This window comes from Sturnus vulgaris, chromosome 3 (assembly GCF_052056855.1).
Source record: "Sturnus vulgaris isolate bStuVul1 chromosome 3, bStuVul1.hap1, whole genome shotgun sequence".
Taxonomy (NCBI): domain Eukaryota; kingdom Metazoa; phylum Chordata; class Aves; order Passeriformes; family Sturnidae; genus Sturnus; species Sturnus vulgaris.
Window position 1 is genome coordinate 483,023 of NC_142245.1, and position 27,511 is coordinate 510,533.

Sequence of the window (27,511 nt, forward strand, 5' to 3'; positions counted from 1 at the left end):
GATGGGAAGCACTATGAAATAAGAGCAAGGGAACACACAATTGTTTCTTGCAGAGTAGAACCCAGGCAGTGAGGTTAAAGAGAGTGGGCAGCTGCAAGATTGAAAGGTGCAACAATATAATAATATATCTCTAATATAAATATGGCTGAAATAAATACAATTTTAAGAGGAAAAAGTAATTACATAGAATTTTATTTCTGCATAAAGAGAACATGGAAAAGACTAAGAGGCCATGAGGAAACTGACTATTCAGTCAACAGTTTAAGCTTTCAAAGGGAAATTTTTAAGGACATTCACTAAATGCCGTTTGAATGAAGGACAGGATTTGTCCTCTAGTGTTCAGGAGAAATGCTGCAAATTGGACCAGTCAGCAAGACCTTCGGAATAGATAAAATTCTAGATAGTCAAACTACATTATACATAAAAAGCTAATTTCCACTGAAAAAGAGACCTTATTAAGTCTCTCGTCTGGAATCAAGTTAGAGCTTCTCCTTGCTAAATACATCACATGAATGTTAATTTTAGAGTGCTGAGAGCTCATCAATTTACACTTCCCTGTAATAACTTTTTTAGTATTTAAATTATGGGAAGACACCAATTACTATCATGGACACCACACTGTCTGAAATAAGAATACTGTTAAATAATGCATGCAACAAATTTTTATACAAGTAGTAATTAGATTTCTAGAAATACTTGAATATTATAATAGTGATTTCATAGCTGTTACCATTATTTTTAATAATAATCTATTTAAGTGGTGATCAGACCCCTAAGAAGTGTCAAAGAAGGAGTTCTCATATATCTTCATTTTGTGAACATATTACATTATGCCAATTATGGAGAAAATAACAAAAAGCAATTAACTCTCAGTGAGCTGCCAAAAAGGTCTTTTAAAACAACACAGTATCAAAAAAGTTGATGCCGTCTCAGTTGAGGGATGAGGAGCTGATCAAGTTTAAAAATTAGCTTAGTTATGAAAATCTTTTTAATAGGAACTTTTCTTGTGTGACCTACTGGATTGGGATTTTTTTATCACTGAGAATTTATATGAAAATATCCATTTTCCTGGAAAACCTCAACTGACATCATAATATCCAAATCCTGATGATCACATAAAATGGTGACAGGAGCTCAAAGCACCAGGCTGGACATAAACACAAAACTACTTCATAGTTACTTATTACACACATTTATGTATAGTGGCTCTGAAAAATTTACAGCTAACTCCTTCCTTGGAAAGATGACAGTGCAATGCTTACTAGAATTGCTCATTAGAGAAACATCTATTCCAGAAATGGAATGCCAACAGAAAAATGAGAAAAAACAGATGAGAAAGATGGAAATACATTGCCTCAACCTTTAACCCTGTGTCAGGAATTTATTCTGCCTTGGAAAACATTTGGCTTAGTCTTCTGGCTCAGATATTCCGAGGGCTTTTATAATCCTCCAGTAGAACACCTGTTGGTTAATCCCTTGTTCTAATCTACCTTGGATCACCTCGTGGGGAGAAGAGCTGATGGATATGCTCCCAGCCCTCTGTGGCAGGATGAATCACTCTTTGGATGCTGAGCAGGACACACTGGGGGTCAGGACAGAGGTGACACAAGCTGCCACAAGATTGAAGGACCTCTTTCCCCAGATTAAAGTGGACCAGAAGATCTGTGCTCCCTCTCTGCATTCTCCCTTGAGAATAGATTTTGTGCTTCTATTTCCTATACACAAAGCCTAGTTTGCTCTTTTTTTTTTTTTTTTTTTTTTTTTTTAATTTTTTTTATTTTTTATTTTTTATTTTCAGACTTCCCTTTAGCAACACGTAAAAAAATAAATAAAGCCCTGAAATGTTTTGCCATGACCAGGCCAAAAGCTACAAGTAAGCATCAGTGGCCCAATTCTAAAAGCAGCAAGATTTACGCCAATGTAATAATGGTGTTTAAATGTGCTGTAACTGTGCATTTCCACCACCTAAATCACCACAGACATTCTGCATATTCATAGCATTTAGTCTTTTCCTCTGTGTTTTTAAAATTAAATTCATAAGGAAACTAAGAGCTGCCTCTGTCTTCCTTCTCAGAAAGGATAGAGGATATAATTTTCACAAAATCAAGCTAAGGTACAACATACAGCTATACTGATGTAGAGATATAAATACACACCAATTGGAGAATTCAGAGTTTCATCTTTCTCCCTCTGCTTTACTTCCTTTTTTCCCCTCTCCCTTAAGGTTAAAATAACATTTAAATACTAGTTTCTGTTTTGGAAGAGCAGCTTATGTTGCCAGCAGAAGTATCTCAGAACAAAGCCAAACCCTGCATTAGCACAAAGTTACAGTAAGGAGGTAACACATAGGGGTGCACAGACCATAACATCTTCATTTCCTTCTAGATGCAGCCTATCCCACGATTATCTCTCAACATGTTTGTGATAAACATGAAAAATCCTGTCTCCTTATATCCATCTGCAGACCCTCGTTTTAATTTTGTGACTTGGAAGGTTCGTAGCACCACATCCAACATCCTTCCTTGTTCACTTGGCAGGCTGCAAAGGCCACAATGTGTGGAGAGCTTCTTAATATGAGGTGCTCTTTCAGAAAATTTACTAAAGAAAGTGGCATTTCCCCTCCAGTCCCCTCTTCTAGAGGTACCTCAAACATAATAAGACAATAATCAAGAGGAAACTGGACATGTAAATGGGGATTCACTGGTATAACATGAAAATCTGGCACACTACAGCCTAAAACAGCACTTAGTACCCTCTGAACTATAGATTTGTCTGTAGATTTTTTCATCCCTTTTTATAATATTTTTTTTTCCAAACAGATAGTAAAATTGCTTTATAAAAGAAGAAGAGACAAAATGTAAGAAAATTCCTACAACTCAAACTGGCCTGGCTTATATTTGTATGTTACTAAACAGCTGCTGAGGATGTGTGTAGCTTGATACTCCAATATCTCCCTAATGCCACAGGAGGGATGTAAATCCTCAGTTCTCCTCCCAAAACAGTTTTATTTGGGAAACATCATGCTCTTGGTATAAACAAAAGCATTTATTCCAACAGAAGAGAGTAACCCAAGGGTCCATGGGGATATAAACATGCAGAACCTTTGCTTTCTTAGACTATTAGTAGTTCTTAAGCTTATTAAAGGTGGCAGGGATCTCTTAGGAAAATATATTGGGGATCTGGGATCTCGTAGGTAATTTTTTTCCCAAAGTGCCTGTTGGCAGATTCTCACTCGTTTTTTAGTCCTAACAAACTTTTTGCATTGGTTGCTTTCTGTGTCATTTCTCAAAGATTGATTCAAATGAGGGATTCTAACTTCTAAATCAAAGATCCTTTGTGAGTGGATCTGTAGCCAGCACTCTTTAAACAGGAGCACATGAAAAATCAAAGTTTTGACTGTTGGCATGGTGCAGCAGTCAAATGGCCTTTCAAGGCTGTGACTCTGAAACATCCACACAGCAAGATGGGTGGAGATGGAGCATCAGGAAAGTGTCTGGGGAGGAGGGCAGGCTTTTCCTCTATCCAACACTCTTTCTTTGGAAAGCAATCTACCTTTTGCCAAGACCTCAGAAAAAGCCTTGCTTGTTTCTTCCCAGCTTCCTTTTTATGGGAGTGCTTCCTTTTTAAAAGGGTGCACTGCAGTGATGAAAACAAGAACGGACTGCTCCCCAGAGAAGTGTGAACACTGTCCTAATGACAAGAGGGAAGGTGAGCAACCTATACATCTACAAGAGTCTGGAGCAGAACTCAATCCAGATTCTCAAACTGGATATACTCAGTTGATCTCTTGCAAATTTCTGTACTTCAATTTGTAGGAGGAATTGTGTCCTCAGCCAGTGGTTTCTGAAGGAAAGGAATTTGTCTGTACAGATCCAGGATGAGGAAACAACAAGTGTGTTTTTTCTCCAACACTTCACTGGGACAGTCCAGTGTTAAGTGCACCGCACAAAGATACCCAAATCAGCTTGGCCACCAGGAATGAAGCTGATTCACTTTTTCCATCTAGACACTGCCTCTACCCAAAGGAATACGCATGGATCAAGGGGAAAACCCCAACAAAACCAAAAGGATTAAAGCACAGTTTTGTATTTTACATTGCAAACACATCACCACCTACGGTGTAATTTTAGCAATGCAACTGCTATCAAACATTCTTGAAAATACTGACATCTGAGGCCAGATGCAGGGCTGCCTCTTTAGTTATTACTCTCAGGCAGTGCATCTGAAAGTCTGGAAAGAAGGGAAGTATTTTTTTTGAGTAACAGAAAGTATTTATTAAATTGTAAAGAGTACAATCAAGTAGAGGTTGAATTCCACCCCCTCCCCCCCCAAAAAAAGCAGCCTCAGAAAAGCAGAGTATTTTAGCACAAATGCATCTTAATTTAATTCCAACAGTGAAAACAGCAAACAATTACAGAAAAAAGCATCTGCTGCAGTGTATAATGTTTCAGCAATGCCACAGCTACCTTCCAGAAAAGCATCAAAAACCTCACAAACTCAAGATTCCTATCAGAGATCCTTTCCAACTTTCTCTACTGGCTTCAGGGAACCATATTTCTCCCCTGCTGAGACTTTTCTATTAACTAGGCCAATTCTAAAATAAAGTGAACTATTATTATTTGTACATCCCACTTACTAGTAATTTTCATATATTTGCAGCATGTCTTGATTTTCTAAAATAACAAAAAATGTATTTATGTAAAAGATCAAGATTTAAACCAATGAGTCAAGAACTAATTTGCAAAGCTTGCCTTCAAGTACAAAAGGGGGACACGAACTGAGAACTGAGATAAAGCTTTATCTGAAATCAGATTTATATTCAGCCATTCTGATGCTCATGGAAATGGCATCTGCATGTTCTTCTGCAATAATGGAAGAGCAGTTCAAGTAGAAGGGAATACAGCACCCAAAGTGAACTAGATTTTACCTTATGAAGCCTATTTCAGATTTACAATCATAAAAAAATTTTAAATAAGAGATCCTTGAAAAAGAAGGAACAAGCTTAAATATTTCTGCCTTCCTTTCTCCCCTCCTGAATCTGAATTGTCTAATTAGCCAAAGCTCAAATTATCTTATCTAACAATTACTACATGTTATGACTTATGTCATACTACATTGTTACCTGAGAATGGCTTTTTTTTAAATTATCATTTATTGCTGTTTAGCATAAAAACATTGAATAGTTTGGGTTGGAAAGGACCTTAAAGATCATCTGGTTCCAATCCCCCTTGGGACACCTTCCACTAGACCAAGTTGCTCAAAGTCCCAGCCAGTTTAAGGGATGGAACATCCACATGTTTCTTTAAAACAGCCTTATTTTAAAAACTTTAAATCCTATAAGTAATCAAACCTACAATCATTTATTCCATCTAAATGGAAGAAAAATCAGCATAGGTTATTTTTAAGGGGAAAAAAAATTCCCTTTGTAGTCTGCATGTTTTCTCAAAATTCTCAATTTTTTTTCTAAATATTGAACTGCCTTTTTTTTCCTCCTTCAAATACCATGCTCACTTCTTTCACAATGCCAACCAAAAGCCAGTTGACTGTTAGTGATGGATTACCTTATGATTACAACAAAGCAAGAGACTGAGAATTACCATTTCCTTCCAGTTCCTTCAGGCCATGTAAATTTGCATGTAAATTAATAAACTAGAATGGCAGTAGCAAAACTCAAGGGAACTAAGATAATTTCCTGCTACTCTAGCAAGTTGGCTTTGTTTTTTTTTTGCCAGCCTTGGACATGGTGGCATCTTTCTTTCCTTCTGGATGGAAAATTTTGCCCTATTTTTCCCTGTTGGAACAACATGTTTCAGAGTTACTGCAGAAGTGCAATCACACTTGTGTGTCTTGGCTCACAGGCTCTAAGGGTGATGCTAAGGGCTGCACAACAGTCCCCCACCTCCCAGCACACCAGCATCCAGTCACAGCCAAAGACTTGGGGACTCTGTTATTTAACACAGCATAAATATATTGGCGAGAAAAATGGACTGATGAGACATCTGATATGAAATATCACTGTTTGAAATACAAATAATAGGGAAAAATGAACAAGAATAAGTGATATTGAAGGTGTGTCTTACCATAAATTCCAGTTGAAATACAGGGAAAGGCCTGTAAAATGAAAAGAAAAAAAGATCAGTGGGATTTCTGTTTACCATGCTTTTTAGCAAAACCAAGAGTGTTTTTAAATGCCTGGTTTTTAACACCCAGAGGTTATATGTTGTAGCATTCACGGATACGGAAGTCAAATCACAGCCATTCTCACGTCATTATATGAAATATATTCCATATGTTTTCCTTCCTGCCACATTAATAAAGCTGCATTCTTTTTCACATCTTGAGCTACAAGCAACACTTGAACACAGAATCTTTCTTAAAACTGCCTTTTGAGCTAAAATTTAATGCTATGAACTAAAAATAAAACACCATAAGCTAATACAGTAGCAAGAAAAAGAAAAGTAATATCATCTGGGTAGAGTTAGACAATGTGTCTTCATCAGGAAAACAAGCTTGGCCAGCTTAGACTATGTTATGCCTCTTTGCCATGCCCTTATTCACTATAATCTCCTTTTTTGATTCAGTTCTTAACCTCAGTTCTTTCAGACATGTGGTTTATGGAGTGACCCAACACAGCTGTAGTGCTACAAGCCAAATGTTTGTTTGTCAGTGCAGGGGGAAGAACTAGAAGATGTAGGTAAAAAAAAAAAAACAACAAAAAACCCAAAACCCAGTACATTTTCGGGGCAGCTAGGACGTCAAAGAACATACATCATGCAACAAGAAATATTACAGACACTCTGCCAGCAAGAACAATAATTTACATTTCTGCTAGCTGTATGTGCTGTCTTGAGATTTGCATTTTTGTGAGCTGGAATCAGTTTTCCACCAGGAAAAAAACAAGATAGGCAATTTTTTTGTGTTCAGCTGACATGTGATATCGCCTTTGCCTCCCACCTCTGGACTGACAGCAGACACAGCTGAAACGTATGAGAGCACCTGGGACCAAAGTCTCAAATATCCACCCTGAGGCTCCCTCCAGATCCCCCAGCAATGAGTCATCATACAAAAGAAATTCTTCTTTAGCTAATCACACAGGAAAACATTATTCAAAGCTAATGCTTGCTTTATATTTAACCAGGGAATTAATTAGGGAATGGTGATTAAGAAAGGAGAGGTCTAATGGAAAGAATACATCCTCCCCTCTGAAAATACTTAACTAAAATAAAGTGGAGGAGAATTATAGTCTCATTCCTTCTCATAGCCACTACAACTTACATCCTGAAAAGTACTTAGCTTTGTAGTTTGTACCCAATAAATCACAAGAATCAGCTCCTTAAAGAAATGAAGAATAGAGTAGAAAAAAGAAAAAACAACCACCACATGGTTACAGATCTCAGGGTGAAATGGCAACAGATACTTCAGCAACCAAAGAGAAGCATAAAGGACAATTTTGTCCAGTTTAGAAAATGATCTTAAAATTCACCACTGCTGCAGTTTCTACGTATTAAGAGATAATTGCTCCAGAAAAGTGTTTTGTTTTCCATTCTTTGCAGAATTTGAGTAACAGCACAGGACTTAGATATTCATTTTCCTCAGAAAATGAGGAACAGAGTATTCATGGTTCCTTCTCTTACTGGCCCCACAACCAGGTAAGGGGAAACAGTCCTGGCAGAACCTCCAAAACTCCATCAATCCTGTGGCTCCACATGGTGCCTGTGGGACAGAGCTCCACTACTAACTACAGACCCCCACATGTGTGACAAAGCCACTCACCTGGGGAGCCTGGCCCGTGTGACAAAGCCACCCACCTGGGGAGCCTGGTCCGGAGGGGCAGCAAAGGGCACCAGCTGTCCCCAGGTCACTGCAGGTTCATCACTGCTGCAAAGCAAAGGCTGGCACAGCCTCTAAGCAAGATCACAGATCCTTAAGGTTGTAAAAGATCTCCAAGACCACTGAGCCCAACCATGAAATGAACCTACATAAAGCCATGACAGGGACCTTGAAGGGGTTTTCAAGTTGGCTGCTGCACCATGGGACAGGCTCAGCACACAGTGCCAACATCTGGCACCACAGCTGTGTATTGGGCTGCTGAGTCCAAGCCCCTGAGGGCTCCAGGGGAACAAGCTCCCTTCTCATCTTTGCTCGGAGAGAGAAGATGAAATCTGCATTTTCAGCACTGCATGGCAGCCACTTGTCAAACTTGCTCATCTCCATTCACAGAATAACGCGCTCTGAAGCCACTCGGCGAGCTCTGGCTGGCAATTTGTGTGTCGTGTGTGTTTCTGAATACTTTAAAAATTATTGTGTAGGCACAATCATTACCTTGCTTTCAGTTTCTGCAATGCAGCTGAAACATAGCTGGAATATACAAGACTATAAAATCCCATCGAGTTCCTTTGGAGTATAGGTCTGTGCCATAACTCAGATGAGCTCTGCCCTCTCCCTCATTCAGAGATGATCACAGCACATAAGCAGCAGATGTAATTTCATAAAATGTGACAGTGCTTTTATTCATTCAAGAAAGACCCATGCCCAAGATCACATATCAGCCGTGTTTCCTCTTGGCTCCTAGGGAGACAATTTAGTCTAGATGCCAAGTTGAAATTATTGGCAGAGCAGTAATGGGGAATTCACAGCATGGATATCAACATACTACAATATTTGGCTTATGGACAAAAGATGTTAAGGTTTCTAACCTTTTCTGTGCATAATTAATAACAACTTAATTACATATCTGATTTCAATTAAAAAAATCCATTTCACAGTAGGTAACATTCATTCCCATTTCCACAATAAAAATGTTTCTCATCTTAATTTGTTGCTGGTAACCACTATTTATTTATGAACCTTTAATTTCTTTGCTACCAAAATAGCATGCTTGCTTTATTTGGGGACTAATAAGAAGTTGCTACCCTGATAGCACTCAAAACAGACACAACTCTGGAGTTAAACATAAGTAATAAAAGCAGGAGCCTCCTACCACTACTGTGCTTTTGCAATCATCTAGAGAAAGAGGCCAAATTAAATCAGGTCTGTGAGTACTGCAAGACTGAAATTGATTTAATTCCTGTAGGAGAGGATGTGGGCACTCAGCCTCTGGTTCTTTTTAATCCAATGTGTTTTTACCAAGGCTACAGCAGCAGTGCTAATTAGGATGAAATGTAATGCAGCTTTAGGAGGAACACTTACAATAGTCACCATGCCGAGGCCAAGTTGGACTCTAAGACATTTCAGCAAGAAGGACCTGGGTATTTAAATATTTAAGGGCTTATCTACATCAAGGGGTTCTAGTTCACACTGAGCTGCAATGTATTAAGTGTTATACATGAGATGAATACAATTGCTAAGTCTACATGACCAGATGCCTCCTACTGCAGCCCCAGCTCCTAATGGCTTACCCAGAGAAAGGACTTCCTTCAAATTAAGTGTTTGGCATTCTGGTCTCCCAGTGTAATTTCTGCCACAACCAAGCCACATGCAAGCTAAGCACTTTTCTTCCAGCCCATAACACAGCAGTCAAAAATAATATCAAACACAAATCCTTCTCTGATTTCACTGTATCATCTTATGAAGAGGACTAATTCTCCTGTTGGAGAACCTTTCCTTCATCCACCTTGCATCACTGATATTCATATATTCATCGGACAAAGCTCCTAAAAAGCTTGTACATCTTAGATGCTTTCCAAAATAACATGCTCCATAAAAACATGGAACTTCAAAAAACCCAATAAAACTATAAACTTCAGGGACTATTGTATGCCTTCTGCTGCACAAACTATTCACAAGGTACCTATACACATATTTAAGATGAGTAACATCTAACACTCGGTCAAGTTTTGCTGCTGTTACTAGATCAAACCTATAAACCATATAAACCAAACTTTTAAAATGATTTTATAAACCACTAACTATAATCCTATCCCTTTGCCTTTTAAATACTACTACTACTACTATCTGGAAGAAAAAAAAAGAAATCTTATGCTGTTTTCCAGTCTCTCTCCTGAAATTAATTCTCTGTTGGTCATAATGCTGAACCATAATTTAGCAAACAACAGATTTTGGAAGTAACTATCATTCAAAGAAAAACTTCTATTCAGAAATAGAGAATTCCAACATAATTCCCTATCCTGAAAGTGAAGAGAAAAAGGAACAATAGAATATGACAATATTTAAGCTCAGTTTTCACTACAGACAACACTAGCATGTTTCTTATGTCTTTAAAGAATAAAAAAAGCAATTATCACCTCAAAAATAATCAATGTCTTGAACACAGCATGTCACATGCAAGCCTTCAGGCATTTGTACAAGCTCCCTCATTCACACACTGGAAGGCTCTCTTCATCAGAGTCACACACTGGGCACCCAAGTGCCAAAAGAATTGGAGGGATTTTTTTGGTAGAAACACAAACATTTAGCTATTTCACAAGCCTGGAAGTTTCCATACCAGCTATGGGGAAGTTCTTAAAGGATGCCGACAGCTAATAAAGCAACTCCAGCCAAATCTCGGATTCAGACCCAATGTGAAATATCCTGTATTGTGGTTTGAGAGTCTTCCAAAGAGCAACAGGTTTAGAAAATGATATGCAGCAATAAACAAATTTAAAATAAAAATTCAACAGCTGTGTGGCAAAATGGTGTGTGGTGAACCTGCCACAAAGCTGCTGACAGCTGACTGAAGGAATAGTGTTGAGTTAAAATGACTTGCAGCAAGTGCATAGAGAAGTTCAACACAACTCAGAAAAACACCTGTCAGGTTTCTAGAGGACCTCCACAAGTTCCCCCCCATGCTGGTCACACTGCTTCAGGTAAGTGTTTACCACAGGGTTAAGTATTTATTACGTGTCTTCTTTAAGTTTCTTCGTTTACACCAGAGAGCAGTTACTGAGGAGGTTAAAATGGCAAAACCAATATCTGTAAAATTTCCTGTTAGCCAAACTAAACAGATCAGGTGGCTGCAGGGGGATCATCCTTTGACCTGTGTGCCACGTGGCAATATTCTCATTGTTAAATTATGTGTCTCAGTTTGCACAATGAATGACAATTATTTTTTTTACTGAAGTAATGAAAACCTTCAACCAAATGACATTGATTCAACAATGAGTGTTGAATGATTTAATTGATTAAATCAATTAATCGAGGAATGACTACTAAGAAATACAAATTCTTTTTAGCACCTGTGTATTCTAATGTTACATGAATTTAAGATAGACTTTTGAAGACATTGAAATCAGATGCTACAGTGACCTGCACAAGACAGCAGAGCACTGTAATATGGAATTAAATTACGATGCTTCACTACTTGAGAAATCTCACCAAATTTTTATTTTAAACTTTTCAAATTTAAAATCTTGCAGTAATTAAAAGTAATAGCTCAGTTAGCTGCCTGGATAAAGGTCTGGACTGAAATTGGATCAAATAATTTTATTTCTCCACATGCAAACTCAGTTGTGGGGTGAGGTTTGCCTGTTTTTTTTTTTCCCTAAACTATTTGAATATTTGTAGTTAAAGTAAAAAACATATGGGGGAGCTACAAATTAACAGTTTGGCAGATATTTTAAAAATCATCATGCATTTATATTTAGAAACACTGAGATATGAAACCCCACAGCTCAAAGCCAGACCACCTAAAGCCACCCAGGACCATGCCCAGTAAGGGCTGGAATATCTCCAAAGATGGAAACCCTACCATCTCTGTGGGCAATCTCTTCTCTGACCAACCAGAGAATAAGTCAGGCAATTCTTGTTTAAACACCCTCACAGCTCTCTGCTGCCTGAGCACTCCCCAGGGTGCTTTTGTTCCCCATCATCTGAGTCACTAATGAAGATTTTTATTAGCACTGGCCCCACAGTCAGCCCCTGGGGTACATGACTAGTGACCAGCTCCAAGTGGACCTTGTGCCACTGACCACCAGCCTATAAATCCCAGCAGCTCAGCTAGTTTTCAGTCCACCCTTTGCACAGTAAAAAAAAACAAAGACAAAAAAAAAACAAAAACAAAAAACCACCCACAAAAAAACCACACCGACAAAAATACAATAATTGGGCTTAGAAGACAGCATTTGCCTAGGGTGTTTAGAAGCCATTGCAGTTGAAATACCAATTAAAACAGCAAAAATGTAGATGATAAGGGAAGAATAAAATATCAAATGCAAATTTAGAACAGATTTATTTATTTTTTTCTTTCTACACCATCCTGTGCCAAAGCAGGCTTGAAATGAATGACAAACTGATTTTGAATCACATCTGTGATGTGCTTTCAGCCCCAGTAGAGAACAGTTATGAGTTTCCTTCATGCTGAAGAGCAAGAAATGAAAAATCCTTCTTCCTTTTTCAAGAACAGAAAACAACATTCAACCATGTTGCCCCTATTACATCAGCCTCATGGTGCTTCAGAGCAGTTTCTAGGTTGGCCTCTGGAGTCCCTGAACTCTCAATGTCTAATTACTTTGAGAAGAGCTTGAAGATGCAAATTCCTTCCCAAGAACAATGCAGGTACAGACCTTATTACTTTCCTTTTTTTTAATGAAGGTATGGACTATTCTCCAAAGGTTAATAATACTGTTTAATCATATTAACTTAAAAACAGCTATTGTATTAAGGGATTCCATTCTTTCAGCCCAACAGGGCACCTGCACAGCAGGCTTTGGCCATGTCTCCCCCACTGGTGTATTTCTAATCACAAGATCCTGTGGTATCCACAGATCTCATCTTATGGGTATTTTGCTAAAAAGAAAGCTGGGGTCCAGTTTCATCTCTGCTTTCCCATTTCCAGGCTGGACTTCTGGCCTGAAGTTTTGTTCTGTAGTTAATAAAGAGGGTAATTCAATTGTTTCAGGTCAAATGAATGGGCTCTTGTGGTGAACTGTTCACTACCGAGAGAAGCTAGATACCCAAGCTAAATTCAGGTGAAACAAATCATTCTCTCAGAACAGGAAATCATATGTACTCACAGAAAGATTCAGGAAATCTGTCTCTCTCCTCTGAGTCCTCACCACAGGAACATTATTCCATTGATTCAATATAAAATTACTTTTAATGAAAAATGTTGAGCCAGACTGCTCCAGCTTCATGAGACAAGCAGGGACTTCCAAGGCCAGCAAATACACTCTGTTTCTCCAAAGAGCCAACTAAGAATTACACAGAGCCCTCAGTTCTGTGCAGTAGTTTCATATCCAGGAGCACACTGTGAGAATCAGATGGATTCAGTGCAGGCTCCTGGTAGCCCAGGGAGATTTCCATCCCAGGAAATGCCAATGCTGAGCCATGCATGGTGCTCAGAAGACTCAGGCATTGCAAGCCTGGCCCAAGCCCACATAGATTGGTAGGACAGGACACACCTAATGCAGTATCAGCATTTCCAGCATTCAGTAATTATTTACTAGAAGCTTCTTAATGAGCTCAATTTTAGTGCCCAGATCCCTCATTCAAATCGATATTGTCCACATCTTCAGATCAAAATTAGCTTTACATTTATAATATTTTCAAATGAGAAGAAAAAGGAATAAGAAACCACAAGACTATATATTGATATAAAAGCTTTAGAAATGAGATACACAGCAACAGAAATATTTACTGAGCACAGTGACAATTCATCCTTAACACTAAGTTAGCCTGTTCTTAATGCTTCATCTAAACCAACATATTCAAGAAAATACCACTGCACCTTTGCTGTGGTTGGATTCAGATCTGAGCCAAGCTTGTAAGAAAAAATTATTAAATGACATTAACACAGTAGTGAGATCATACTCTGACAAACAAGAATAATGAGGTAAATTAAGGGCAGATGGATATTGAGGCTTTTCTCTAAATGTCCTTAATTTTGAAGGTTTTAGATATACTATCTTTTGAACCTCAGTGCAATTTAAGTGTTTTACTATTTGTGATATTTATAGCTTCCATTTATATAAAGTAATATGTAATTTTAATGCAGGTCTAAGAGCTCCAACTGCCATTGACACAGACTGTAAAATGAAAAAGGAAGAATACCATCTTGAGTGAGGTGCTATTTTATCTCATTCCTGCCACCCTAACCACTGCAATACAGTGGGTTAATGCCGTATTTGGATTCCAATCTTGTCAACACATGAAAGATCCTCCCAGGTGAAGAGGAGCAGGGCTGTGCAATTGATCTCCCCTAACCTGTAACACCTGTGCCACTCTGGTCCAGGGTGAGCAACTGCAATGCATGTTTCTTTCTCAGAGAGGCAAGGGAGATGCCTTGAAGAAGTACACAATGATGAAAGGTATGAGACAGGCATAGACCTTGGAAAATGTCAAGGGAGATCACAGTCAAAACTGCCTTCTTCATCCAGAATAAATAACAGCAGTTGTGGATTATGTGTCTGTAATTCTGCAGAGGAGGTCTGGTAACATAAATCATGGTAAGGACAACTTGAGGCTCTTTTTAAAGATCAAGGCAGTTATTAATATTTTTAGCTTATATTCTCCAGTTCCCAGGCACAATCCCTACAGATATTTCTATGGCTATCCTGAATCTCTTCAGTGCAGTGTTTTTACCCTCACTATTTATTATCTGCTGTCACCCCACACAACTGTTTTTTCCTTTCCATCCTTCTGCACACTCCTCCCCAATCACGGATTGCTGCCATCCATCCTATTCCAAATTCACTGCTTCCATTATCACTTCCCTTGCAGCTGGGGCACATCTGCTCTCAGATCCACTTTACAATTTTTCCTAAGGCTTTGCCTTGCTCTCAGCATTGCTGGAATGCCTGTGCAAGGAAAGCAGCAGCTACAGGAATCTCGCCACCATCTGTGGCTTGATTCAGAGCCATTGCAGGCAGCAAGAAACCCTCAGCTTCAACTGCAATCCAAACCCTATTACTACTGTTTTTTCTCTTTCAAACTGCTGTTTAATGACACAAATAAACAAGTTAGACTGCACCAGTTTTACCAAAAACAGGTCAGCAACTCTGGATACCTCATTTCTGGCACAGTGGGTGTGGTTCAGAAAGCTGAAAACAACACTCTCGCTGCCTGAAAGAAGATTCTGGAAAAATCAGTGGCAATGTGTTCAACAGGGGAACTCAGAAAATGAGGAGTCCTGAAGAGAGGCCAATCCAGGTTTGCAGGTTCTGACACATTTCCGCATTCTCAGTAACCCCAACACTGTTTCTTACCAAGTTGAATGAATCTGCATAACGCTTTCCTTGGCATCACTAAATGCGTCAAGATTTGTCTCAATAAAACTTCAGTGTCAATGAAAGAAAGGCCATCACACACACGGGCAAACTAGAAAGAAAAAAACCCCCAAATCTGAAAAAATATGTCTATTTTCTCTAAATTCCTTCTGCTTTCATTTTCTTACAGACATTTATTCCTCCTCTCGAGAGGTGTTGCTGCAAAAATACAAGGTTAACAATTTTAAATGGAGCTGCGACTTTAATTTTCTATGTCCTTCTGTTTAATATAATGATCCAGACAGGTTTTTATATTGAATTCAAGTAACATAATGACTTGTCAAGTTCTTCCTGCTTTCAAATGTTCTGTATGGAAATAACTGGTAAGTATATTTTTAAAATGGCAAAAACAGCAGAAGTGAATAACAGGCATAAAGATGTCTCTCTCTTTTTAAATACATATTTCCCAAATGAAGAAAAACTGCACAGAGCAATCAAAATGAAACACAAAAATATAGCTATCACTTTGATTTCCCTGTCTTTTCTGGTTGAGTTACCCCCAGATGCCTTTTCCTTTTTCATTAAAAAAAAAAAGCATATTGAAATATCTGTGCTGTTGCTTTCCTTTTTTTTTTTTTTTTTTTTTAAGGAAAGACAGACATTGAAAGGTCTAAACCAGAGACACATTATTATTCAAGAAACACTGTAAGGAATAACCACTTGCATTTCTAATATTTATCATTCATGCAAACTATTTAGCATGAGAGACAAAAGCACGTCAAATGTCTATGTCAAAGAGACCAGCTCTGGAGAACAAATATAGCACAGAGAAAAGGGGGGGAACCAACGAAAAAAAACATCCAATTCCAAAAAAATCCCAATTTCCTTCATTTTCCTCCCTGCTTTAAGACTTGTACCTGAGGATGGTGAAGGTTTAGCATGGTTAGATGGTTTTAGTTTCTTGTTTTCAAATACCCTGAAGAGAATTAACTGAAAGGTTCCATACTATGTGCCACAGTAAAGACTGTATGAAAGCAAAGGGGGAAATACTGGTAGAGTATTAAAGCTCCAGTTCTTTTTTCTGTCTTTTCTCCAAGCACCCATTGATTTCAGCAAGTGTTCTTCATATGTAGTGACTCCACAACAGGGCTCTAATTGCTTCTTTTCAGACTGATTTGAAGGCATTAACATGCACAAATTTCTATTTGTGCTCATGGGATTTGTATGGCCAACACTACTTGTTATTCTTCCAGAGTCCGTCCCCCTGGTTCTTCTACTTTTAAGGTCTACTCCAACAGAACGCTTCTGTCTCAAAATAACATGAAAATACAGTTATGAAATTCATAACTAAACAGTACTTTAAACCATATTGTTTAATCTATGACTTTTCCTCTGACAAGTGTGAAAACGTGTGCAATATGACAGAAGGTTTGCTATAGTAATTGCATGTTGTGATTGAATGAGAGAGTAACAGAAATAACTGTCTTGCTGAAATTGCTGCAGAAGGTAAGTTGCTCCTGTACAGTTTTAACTCGTGCACCATCTGTTTCCACAGTCCTTTAAATGTTTCTTCAACTAGTTAAGGGATTTGATTGTTGTTCCTATAGGCATTACCACATTTTCTCTGACCTTTTGCATATTGTACTTTGAAAAGTGCGTCTCTCCATCCCTTTCTGTCCTTCCTTCCCTCAAACCCTATTCCCTGGGACTCATTCATCCACTGCCCACATCTGACAGACGTCCCACTCATGTTTTCTAAATTCTTCCCACATCAACCAGCAAAGAGATTATATACAGGCAAAATGCATAGGTCCCTTTGTGTATCCAGTAGATGGAGACACAGTGTTTATTTCCCTAAAAGTTGATATTATTAAAACATTAGTTCAAGATTCCAGTAATATTCAAGAATTATTATTATAATCAAGAATTACCTAGTTGTGAAAAAAGAAATATAGCGAATAATAATCACATTGTGGTGTAGAATTACAATGCAAAATCATTTGCAATATAGCACTAAGTAACACTACATTAAACTTAACAGATTATCAAGATTAATTCTATATTAAAAAAACAAACAGCTGAAGTTAAAATTAAAATAAACAACAAACAAAATCTCTTCATCTACATCCCCTTTACACATCAGCAAAGCTCTACGAGGAAATAACCAACACAACAAAACTGTTATTGTGAGACAGCACACAGTGACATTATGTTAGAACAGTAATGTTGTAGTTACAACCACCTTGTAGGTACAACAAATAAGGTTCCTTCAACTCAAACCTCCAGGTGAGCAAAAAAAAATTAGGGGGTATCAGATGAAACCAACATGTTACAAATTAAAAATGAATAAAAGGAGATTCTTCTGCACATAAAGCAGTGGATGCCACAGAAATGAGAAAAGCTTATGGGAGTTGAAAATCAATAAAATCAATTCACTTAAGAAAAAATCCAATGAGCAAATTAAAGCATGAAGACAAAAGCTGTGGATCAAGAAGTCTACGTGATGAAAAACCAGGGCTAGGGAAGTTTTCTGTCAACTGCCATTAAATGCTTACCCCATCCCTACCCTCCACACTGAGCATCAGCATTTAGCCAAAGGTAGGGCACCAAGACACACATTTGGGCTGATCCAGCACTCCTCAGCACACTTTCTGCATAATTATCGAGAAAATTATGAACAAACTGGCAAAAGGCACGGTTTTGGGGGTTTTTGTAGGCTAAAATCTGTGAAAAGAAAGAATTGCATCAGAACAGCAATTGCCAAACTAGCAAATGACCACAAGCCTCCTCTGCCCTGACCAAGACAGGATTTTGGAGAGCAAGTCTTCCATCCTATTTGCTTCTGCAATGTCCTTTTGAGCAAAGGATATCTTTGTCTGCAAAGATGTAAAGCAGGCAGGGGAGTTTATTGCATGATGTGCTCTTGCTTCTCTGTGGCATGAACAAGAAATGTGTATCATACTAGCCGGTGCTAATCATAAAAGGTACTAGAGAGCCTCCTTGTCCTTGCTGGATTTGCTGCAGCCACCAGGCAGAGTCCCCACCCCCCTTGTGAAGCCTCACTCTCCCCCTCTCTCCTTGGTTTCTTCCCAACGTAGGAGGCTTTAGGGAAAGACTTCATCACTGCACAATGAACAGCTCTCTGAACCCATAACATAAAACACTACACTGTCCTATCTTTACGACAAAAGAAATTTTACGCTCACCTTTCATAAACATATTGAATACAACAATGTTAACAATATTTAAAATATTTGACAAATCTCTACTTCTGCTAGATTTTTTTTTTTTTTTTGGTAATTCACTGTTCCATCTGAGAGCACTATTCTCATTTTAGAGTCCCCTAAGAAACATACCATCCCCAGCAACATCTTAAGAGTTGAGCATTTGCTTTGTCTTTCCAGACAGAACTGTTTTCAAGAAGTCATCCAAAATCACTTTCAGAAAATTTCTCCCCAAGGAGTTACAACTAATTAAGAATCCATGCATGGGTTAGTCATTTACATGATTCCATTGTGGATTCTGCAATTTTTATCTAAAGTCTTTGAAGTTAATATATATAATGTCAGTCATCCTGAGTCATCAGCAAATTACAATCCTCTTTACTGCGCTGCTGGAAACACTGTTAAATACATGGAGCAAAACTGGTCCTGACACCACTCCCCCTAATACTGCTGTTAACCTCTTCCATTGAGAGAACAGCTTTTTTATTCTTTGTATTCATTTCTCATTTGCTAATTGATTTTTAATCCATAACTTCTGAAGGCTATCGATTTCTCCATCCCATGAATCTTTTTCGCTCTATTATTTGGTCAATAAACAACGCTGCTTATTTTCTCAAAAATACCCAGCAAGGAAGGAGGCTGCCACTGCAGCACAAGCCTTCATGGTTTAGCTAGTGCCAGAAAAAAGTAGGAGATGATCTCCAGAGTTTCCAGACAAGACAGTCAAGAACTTTCATCCTTAGCTCAGGTAAGGGGACACACACTGCCCAGGACAGATGGGTAGAGCTGGGCAAAAATAGAAATTCTAAGTGCAAGCAGAAGCAAACAGAAAGCAAGGAGGCCAATACATGTAACTTTTCAGACAAATCTTGAGCTGTTCTAATAATAAACCAGGGAAATAGCTCGAACATGGCATGTTATTGAGCAGTGCACCCTGACCTTTCTCAGTCCATGCACTGCAAGCAGAATCAGCCCTTGCCTTGGCTGGCCCACGGAACACTGTGACAGCAGCTCACCCCAGCCAGCTGTGGCCACAGGACAAAGAGCATTCGCAAAGGTTTTGGTTTTTCTTCTTAAAAAGAAACGATTTTATTTTACAGATGTTGTGACAGTAAACACTCCTCATAAAAATAATGGCACATTGGCCAATGATAAATCAAACTGCTGTGGTTTTAGCTGTACATGGAATATATTGGGGATGATTTGGCTGACGACCAACATAGCACTACAAGTGTAGCACAAAGCTGTCTCATTTCTCGCCTTCAAACCTAGCATCTAAAAAACTTAAATTGTAAGTTGGCGTTTCACTTTGTCAAATCCTAACAGCTAACACGACCTCTTCAGTAGGCTCCTGGTCCTTAAAGCCATCTTAAATACACCAGCAATAAAAAAGGATGAGCTATGACTGATTTGGTCTCTTCAGCTGCTGGGATCAGTCCAGACAACACACAATTCTTTATGAACTAAAAAGCAGACAATTGAAATACACCAATTAAGCTAAACCAACTTTAATACACTTCAGGATTTTGGCTACCACTTCACCTATAATTAACGTGGACATTAATATGTTTTACCATATTAGAACTAGTGTGGCCATAAGTCTAGCATTATGGTATGGAATAAAAAGTGGCAAATCCCAGAATGCGACTCAGAGAAAATGAGATGTATGTGATCTGGCAAAAATTGTAGTCCTTTCGCCTCAAGCCCTGAGAGTTTCCAGGACATTGCCATGCCATCACTCAGGATAGTGAAGGACACCTATAATGGATTTCCATTGACAGAAAAGCCTTGTCTGAGAACTGGAAGGAAAACCTTGTGATGATGGAGGATAGAAGGGGAAAGGCAACAAGGGTATGAGTTGTACTCTAAGAGCACCTGTAAGATCAAAGATTTGCTGTAACTGCACACACTGTGAATCATAAATTTATCAGTATCAGGATTTTAGTGCAGGAACTCCAAAGACATAGAAGTAGCAAACCTACTTCATAAAATACTAATGTTGCCTTCTCACAAAACAACTTTCCTCACTACATGTGCCTGTGTGCACGTACACAGGAGGGAGAAAAACTTAAATATGAGGGTGGTGAGGCCCCTGTCAAAGGTTGCCCAGAGAAGCTATGGATGCCCCATCCCTGGAAGTGTTCAAGGCAGGGCTTGAAGCAACCTGGGATAATGTAAGGTATCCTTGCCCACAGCAGGGGGCTTGGAACAAGATGATTTTCGGAGGTCTCTGCCAACGCAAACCATTCTGCAATTCTATTATTTTCCTGATTATTTTACTTTAATTCTCAAGAAGTGAATTAAATCCAAGAAGCAATGGCCCAAACCAGTGGTTTCAGTTTGTGTTTCCTTATTATCATGAATTGAATACCCCCAAAAGAGACAGATGATGTACAGAGTTTGTAGATGGCTGTATACAAAAGTGATTTTTTTTCTCAGCATTATCTCTAATTTCAAAATGCACTTCAACAATGGAATAATTCTAGTTATAGTACAATATCAATGTTTTTGTACTGCATAATAATTCACTTCATAAAGGGCTGGAAGGTCCATTCTTTTGTATTTCATGTCAAAAAAATTCCATTTATCTATGTTGTTCCTAATTATTGGACACAAAAGGAAACTAGCAAATAAATAAGCTTTCCTCCACAAGAAAAAAAGCTGCTAGGCAATAATCTTTGCCACAACCTAGATCCTACACTTCACAATGAAATCCACATTGTCTTAACCCTGAATCTAGGCTATTAATTATTACGAGAAACAGCACAAATTGATCAAGCTTTGTCATCAGGAATTAGAATAAGGCAACTCTTTGCCTTTAAAAAAAATGAAAACAATTTCTTATTGTACTAGTCAGGGAGGGAAAGTACCCACATGTGATAGAGACTGGCATTTTACACAGTCTGTGCTCAGAGCCTAGTGCTGAAAGGCAATACAGCACTCAGAGGGGGACCCCACATCCTTCTAAAATGGAATAGGCTGTAGGACCAGCAACAAAATGCCAGGATGGGGTAGGATGGCATTCCCAATATTTGCCTCTGCTGACATCGAGTCTGCTCTGTTGAAGCCTTATGTTCAAGTTATGCAAAATTGGCTTTCGGGTAGTAGAAATATTTCCTCAAATAAAAACAATAGAGCTGCATATTGTTCTCTGCAATTGTGGGGGTGAAGCCAATCCTGTCACACAAGGGACTGTCAATGGCTGCATCTAATGTGGTCTACTCACTTCCTGATACCACTGAAACCTTTTACTGGAGCTGCCTTTTTGTCAATACCTCTCTTTCACATAAATATGATTTTCAATCTCATCAATGTGTTCAGTTCTCTCCCAAGGAAAATCGAGGAGGAAACAATGTTAAAGGTGGGTTATGCATACTACGTGAACTTAATGTAAGCTTTGTTCTACATTCAATCAAAATTTAAGGACAAATAGGTATATTTTATTAAAATATCACAATAAAAAGACCGAATTGGGCAACTGGAAACCCTACAGAAAGGGCACACACAAGCCATCACCTGAAATACTTCCAGCAGAGGTGTCTCAGACATCACTTATTTTGTTTCAACTCAGATGCATAAAACTCTGAATCTGACTCATGGTGTAGTCTTTAGATAGGTCATTATCTCTCTCATTTCAAACCATGTTCCTGATGCTGCCAGAACTGCAGCAATAGGCTTAGTTGAACCTAGTCTAATCAAGGAGCCATTTTTCTGGTGAGATACTTACCCATATTGGAAGAGTGGGGGGAAATGCCAACATTTCTCTGCTGGTCTGGGATAAAGTTAATTTTCTTCTTAGCAGCTGGTATGGGACTGTGCTTTGGATTTGTTCTGGAAACCACATTGACGATATGGGCATGTTTTTAGCTATTGCCGGGCAGTGCTTACACAGAACCAAGACGTTTGTGCTCCTCACCCCATCCCACCCGTGAGGAGGCTGGGGATGCACAGGAGCTGGGAGGGGACACAACCAGGGTAGCTGATCCCAACTGGCCAAAGGGACATTCCAGAGCACATGACAACATGCTCAGCCTACAAAGCTGCAGGAAGGAGGAGGATGGAGGGGACACTGGGAGTGATGATGTTTGGCTTTCCAAGTGACCATTACATGTGATGGGGCCTTGTTTTCCTGGGGATGCCTGAAAACACCTGCATGCCCATGGGAAGCTCTAAATGAATTACTTGTTTTGCTTTGCTTTAGCTTTTAATTTCCCTATTTAATTATTAGTTCATTTATTAGTAATTATTATTATTCCCTATTCAATTCCTCGTGAGTTTTTTCACTGTACTCTTCTGATTCTTTCCCCCAGCCCACTGGTGAGGGAGTGGCTCTACTCTTAGTTGCTGGGTGACAACTTTCAAGGACTGAAATATTACAACTAGGTTCCTTTGAGTAGCATATCTGCAGCATACCATGGTAAGAGATTTATTAGCCCTGTAAAACCTGTGAGCCCTAAGAAGGTTGCTGCATATTGACTAAGCCAGTTTCTCCATCAAGGAATTATTTACATATAAAGAGGCTTTGCCATAAAAGCATGGCATGACATTAAAGATGAGGGAGGAGTGGGAGAAACAAGTGTTGTCAAGATCACTTCCAAACAAAAGCATTTTTGAACCTCCCAAGGTATTTCCTGTGGCAAAAAACCAATTTTTATTCAGCCATCTCTGTGTCCTGAACATTTCTAGAAAGACATGCTCTCTGAGCTACCTATTACATTATTTAGTTCCTGGAACCTACTGTATATCCTCTGTATATAAAAATAGGTCTAAAACTGTTTTTTAGGGCTGTCAATGCATTCAAAAGTCACAAAACACTAGAATTAAGATTCTTGCACAGTTCTTCATGTATTTGCCTCAAATATATCTTTTTCAGTTTCATGCATTTCTGCCCACCCCTAACTCGTTCAGTTTACAAAAGCACAATTCATGTTATTAGCATAAGCTAGGTAGGTAAATCTAAGCATCTTCTGAAGGGAGTGCATCAAGCTTCCTGGACCTTCCCCACTCTCCAAAGTGTTCCTACAGCCACAAAAGACACCCCAGAAAAGGACTTGTGACTATCTGGATACATCAGTGGCATAAAATTTACTGTGTAAACAAGTTTAGTAGTCAACTAAAATTCACCGTGATGGGCTCATGACTGTGTTTCTGCTGAAGAAGACAGAACCTCATATGCAAAGTTTCTGTTGGCTTTGAGCTGGCTGCACTACAGCAGACAAATCTGAATCCAGAAAAAATTAGTGAGGTGCAGATACATAACACTAAGTTTGACAAGGTTTTAGAAATTGAACCAGTGTAATGATTTTATGCAGGACCTGTACTGTTTAGCACACGGCTATGGCAGCCTTTCTGCAGCATTAAGAGCCCTGCAACAGATTTACTATATCATCAAACTACAGTTGAAAATGAAACAACTGCATTTCCTAGGGTATTCACAAAAAAAAAAAAAAAAAAGGTCAAATGAAAAATAATGTGAAATGAAAAAAAAAATCAGCATCAGAGTTGGAAGCATAGCTGCCTGAAGCACTGGGGTTGTTCTATTTGTTTGGGGTTTTTACCAGAAATTTGCAGCTGGGGTGCAAATCTCGGCATTTCTTTTGATTGCTGATGAACTCCCCTTATACCCAGCTTTTTAAAGTTAGATCAGCAGAAGAAATTCTGGAAACAGCACACACCCATCCCTGAGAATGTCTGATCTAAAATGCAAGCCTGCAGCAAGCACATCGTGTGACTGCACTGCTCCATCCAGAGCAGTGGATCCCATCTGTCCCAGTCCAGACAGCTCCTCTACTCCCAGCAGTGATGAAACTGAATCTGAGCTTGTGCACCACCAGCAGCAATGCAGAGCAAACATGCCTCTTGCCAAACCCCAGGATTCATTTTCAGACTCACAGTGTGAGCACTGACCCAGCACCACGTGGGGATATGAAAGCTGGCTCTGTCCCACAGACTGAGGTGCTCAGGCAGCCTTCAAACCACAGAAACACCACTCTCAGCCCTGCTGGGCATCCCTCATACAGCTGCCTCCCAACAGCAGACAGTTTTCCCATTTTCAACTATTGAAATAAATTAGTTATTCACAATTTCAACACATCGACTTCTAAACCATAGTCAAAAGACCTTAACATTCAAAGCAAACATGAATTCATGAGGCACAAGGAGCTGAAAAACAAAAACACAGGGAGCAAATCACTCCTGAACTTCTGCTAAAAGCAACAGTTCTGTAACAATTGGACAAGAATTTCAGCTCCATATGCACATTTGCTTTACTCTCATTACTGCCTCAAGGATTTCTTTCCCAGAGGCATGAAGTCTCACTTTGAGATGTCCTGCTGCATCTTAAGCAGCAGCCTGAGCAACATTGATTGGAATTTTGCTATTTCTGGCGACTTCAAACATCAGTAAACTAGTTGATCAGAGACATCTTCCACAGTGTCTGCAACTCTCTATAATTTTTCTGGGTTTTTTTGGTAGTAAAATGGTGTCCATCAGCTGCTCATTAATAAACACTGGCCACATTATCTGCCTTCCTATAATAACAGAGCAATACAAGCAACCCTCACAGTGAGAATTGCTTTTGGACAGACAGTGTCTGGTTATAGAGCATCAAAGAAAACATTCATCCACTTAAAAAATCCAAACCAAACCAATCAAAAAACCTCAAACAATCAAAAGGCAAAAATCTTTTGACCTTAGCAGAATGCAGAGGCGAGAAACTTTGGAATTAATTTACATTTTGGTTCACTCCTAAAGTCAAAATTAACTTGTTTTTGTTACCCTGATCTTGATCAGAGTAATCTTGAATCTTGATTAAACATTCCATTTTCCTTCTCGAAGCAATGACATTGTACTGTAAATCAACCTTTGGCTGGAGACAAGTAAAAGCAGAAGTCATCCTACTAGGATCTAATTACCCCAGCTGGATTATGTTTTATCAAACAGATGCTTGCAGATTTCCTCCTTCACTGTTTCTTTCTGGAAAAGACCTCTAATATCTTTCTAGAAGTTTCCCATGCTAGCTGCATTTTGCTAATCAAACTTTGTGCAGAAATAACTTTGTGTGCTCCAGCTATAAGAATTTTCAGAATTTATATATTTCAGAAATATATAAAAGTTTTCTGAGAAGCTTTTCCAGTCAGTCCTTGCTCTCTGCAGTCTGCCCTCATAGCACAGCTCAAGGCTGAGGTTTCATAAAGTCATTTTCATTATGCAATAAATTTACCAACATGAATCAGGTACATCATTAACATAATCACATTAGCTTACAAAAAACACCACACATTAAAAATCTGTTTCCCTAACAAAGCAGAAAAACAGAGCCTCAGGCAGCTCCTCAGCTCAGCAGCCCCTTGCCTGTGAAGTTATCCCAGGCTGGAAGGTTGAGCTGGTGACTGGCTCCTGTCCTAGGGAAAGAGCCAGAGTCATGGGCCAAGGACTAAAAGGTGACATGGCAACAGAACACAATGACTTCTGCTGGAGAAAAAACTATTACAAGTTCTAATAGTCAACACCAAAGATGCTCTGAGAAACCCTATGGCCAAAACATCCCACCTGCCCATTTCTATTTTTGGTCACATCCACAAGTTGTTGGTTTTTTTTTTCCAGCTCTCCTCACTAAGTACATTTACGTTACCACCAGTACATCACCTCTTGCCTTTGCCAATGGCACTTCATTCATTTCAGCAACACAGAGTAAATACCAGGTTTCAGGAGAATGTCTCTGCAGGTTGAAGCTTACCCACAAAAATCCCTTTTGCCTCTCTGGTTCTGAGCCCTCATGCTGTAAAGCTTTCCCTCTCTATCCAGGAGGGCATTAAGCAATTCTTCCAGGCTTTTCTGGATCTTGTCTGCAACACTGAATAACATCAGTGCTACAGAGACACCAAACTCCAGTTATTCCTTCCCCTCCTTGCAGATGTTATGGCCGGGGGACCAATATAGGAGCTTTTTTCCAATAAACGTGTTCTTCAGTTTGAGATGTGGGATCAGTACATTGTCACATCGTGGCCAGCATTCCCCTTGCAAGGCAGGTACACCACAGCTAGTTGATACACCAAAGCTGAAGCTGACATGCTGCAGACTGGTCCACAGGAAAAAAACAAGTAGAAACAAGCTGAGAAAAAGTTGGCAAAAATATTATTTATCTCCCACTGTTCTCTTGTCTTTGAGTTTGGCCAGGTTGGGCTGCCTAAGGCTTGTGAGTACTGCATTTTCCTCATCTGATCTATTATTCATGAGTTCAACTATAAAGACAGGCATAAAGATCGCTAATCTTCTATCAGCAACTGAAGTTTACAGGCTCCATGTCCATCAACACCCTCCAACTTCAACCATTAAAGCAAAATACCTCAGAAAAACTAACAACGAACAGCTATGGGAATAGCTCCAAAACGTTGACATTCCTCCCAAAATATTTTCCCATTATCTTGAGCTACAGACACAGTAGGTTTCACCAGACTCATCTTCGTAATCTGACTGCTGTATGGCAAAACTTCACAGAATATATCCATTTTAAAATGACAACAGTAATCTGAAATTCCTGCAGTTTTAATTGTGCAACGTACTATTATTATTATCTATACAGAGTTACCATCCCAAAAGAGATGTGCTTTCCTGCTGGGAAGTGGAAGGGAAGGGGGATTGAAGTCAGCTGCCCTGCAACTCTCTGCATTCCTGAATTATCATTTTTTAACCTTGGGGAAAAATTGAATTCCGCTACTGAATAAATTTAGCACGGAGTCAACTTAATGATCACATTAGTCCCTGTCTGTTCTCCCAATGCCCATTCACTATTTAATTAACCTATTTCTGTAGGTTACTTCCTGGAGCTATTTTTAGGTAGTTTAATCTAAGTCATCCCTTTTCTGAAGATGGTTACATGAGTTACCTTTCTTCTACCAACTGTGTCATTGCCATTCGAGTGTTAGTAGGAACATGGTTATGCCAAAGCCTGCTCTGACTTAATTTGTCAGTATATCACTGCCCAAAGTCTGAGATTTTTTTTTTTCCCTGGTTAATTCCTGGGACAACAGAAATCATTCCTGCTACTTTAGCAACTTGCTAGAAGATGGATTTTCTTCGGTCAGACCAATAATTCAATCGTGATCACGGGCTGATTTAATTACAGGGGGGTGGAAAAAGAACCTA

The 27,511-nt window shown here is 39.0% G+C and overlaps 1 protein-coding gene across 7 annotated transcripts in view; it reads right to left on the reverse strand.

Moving 5' to 3' along the window:
• Positions 1-27,511, reverse strand: part of MACROD2 (mono-ADP ribosylhydrolase 2) — an 848,563-nt gene that overhangs the window by 271,114 nt on the left and 549,938 nt on the right. For all 7 annotated transcript variants that reach the window (XM_088160729.1, XM_014895167.2, XM_088160725.1 and 4 more), the window contains one exon: positions 6,081-6,111. In XM_088160729.1, the coding sequence (XP_088016855.1) occupies positions 6,081-6,111 (31 nt within the window). The remainder of the gene's footprint in view (positions 1-6,080; positions 6,112-27,511) is intronic.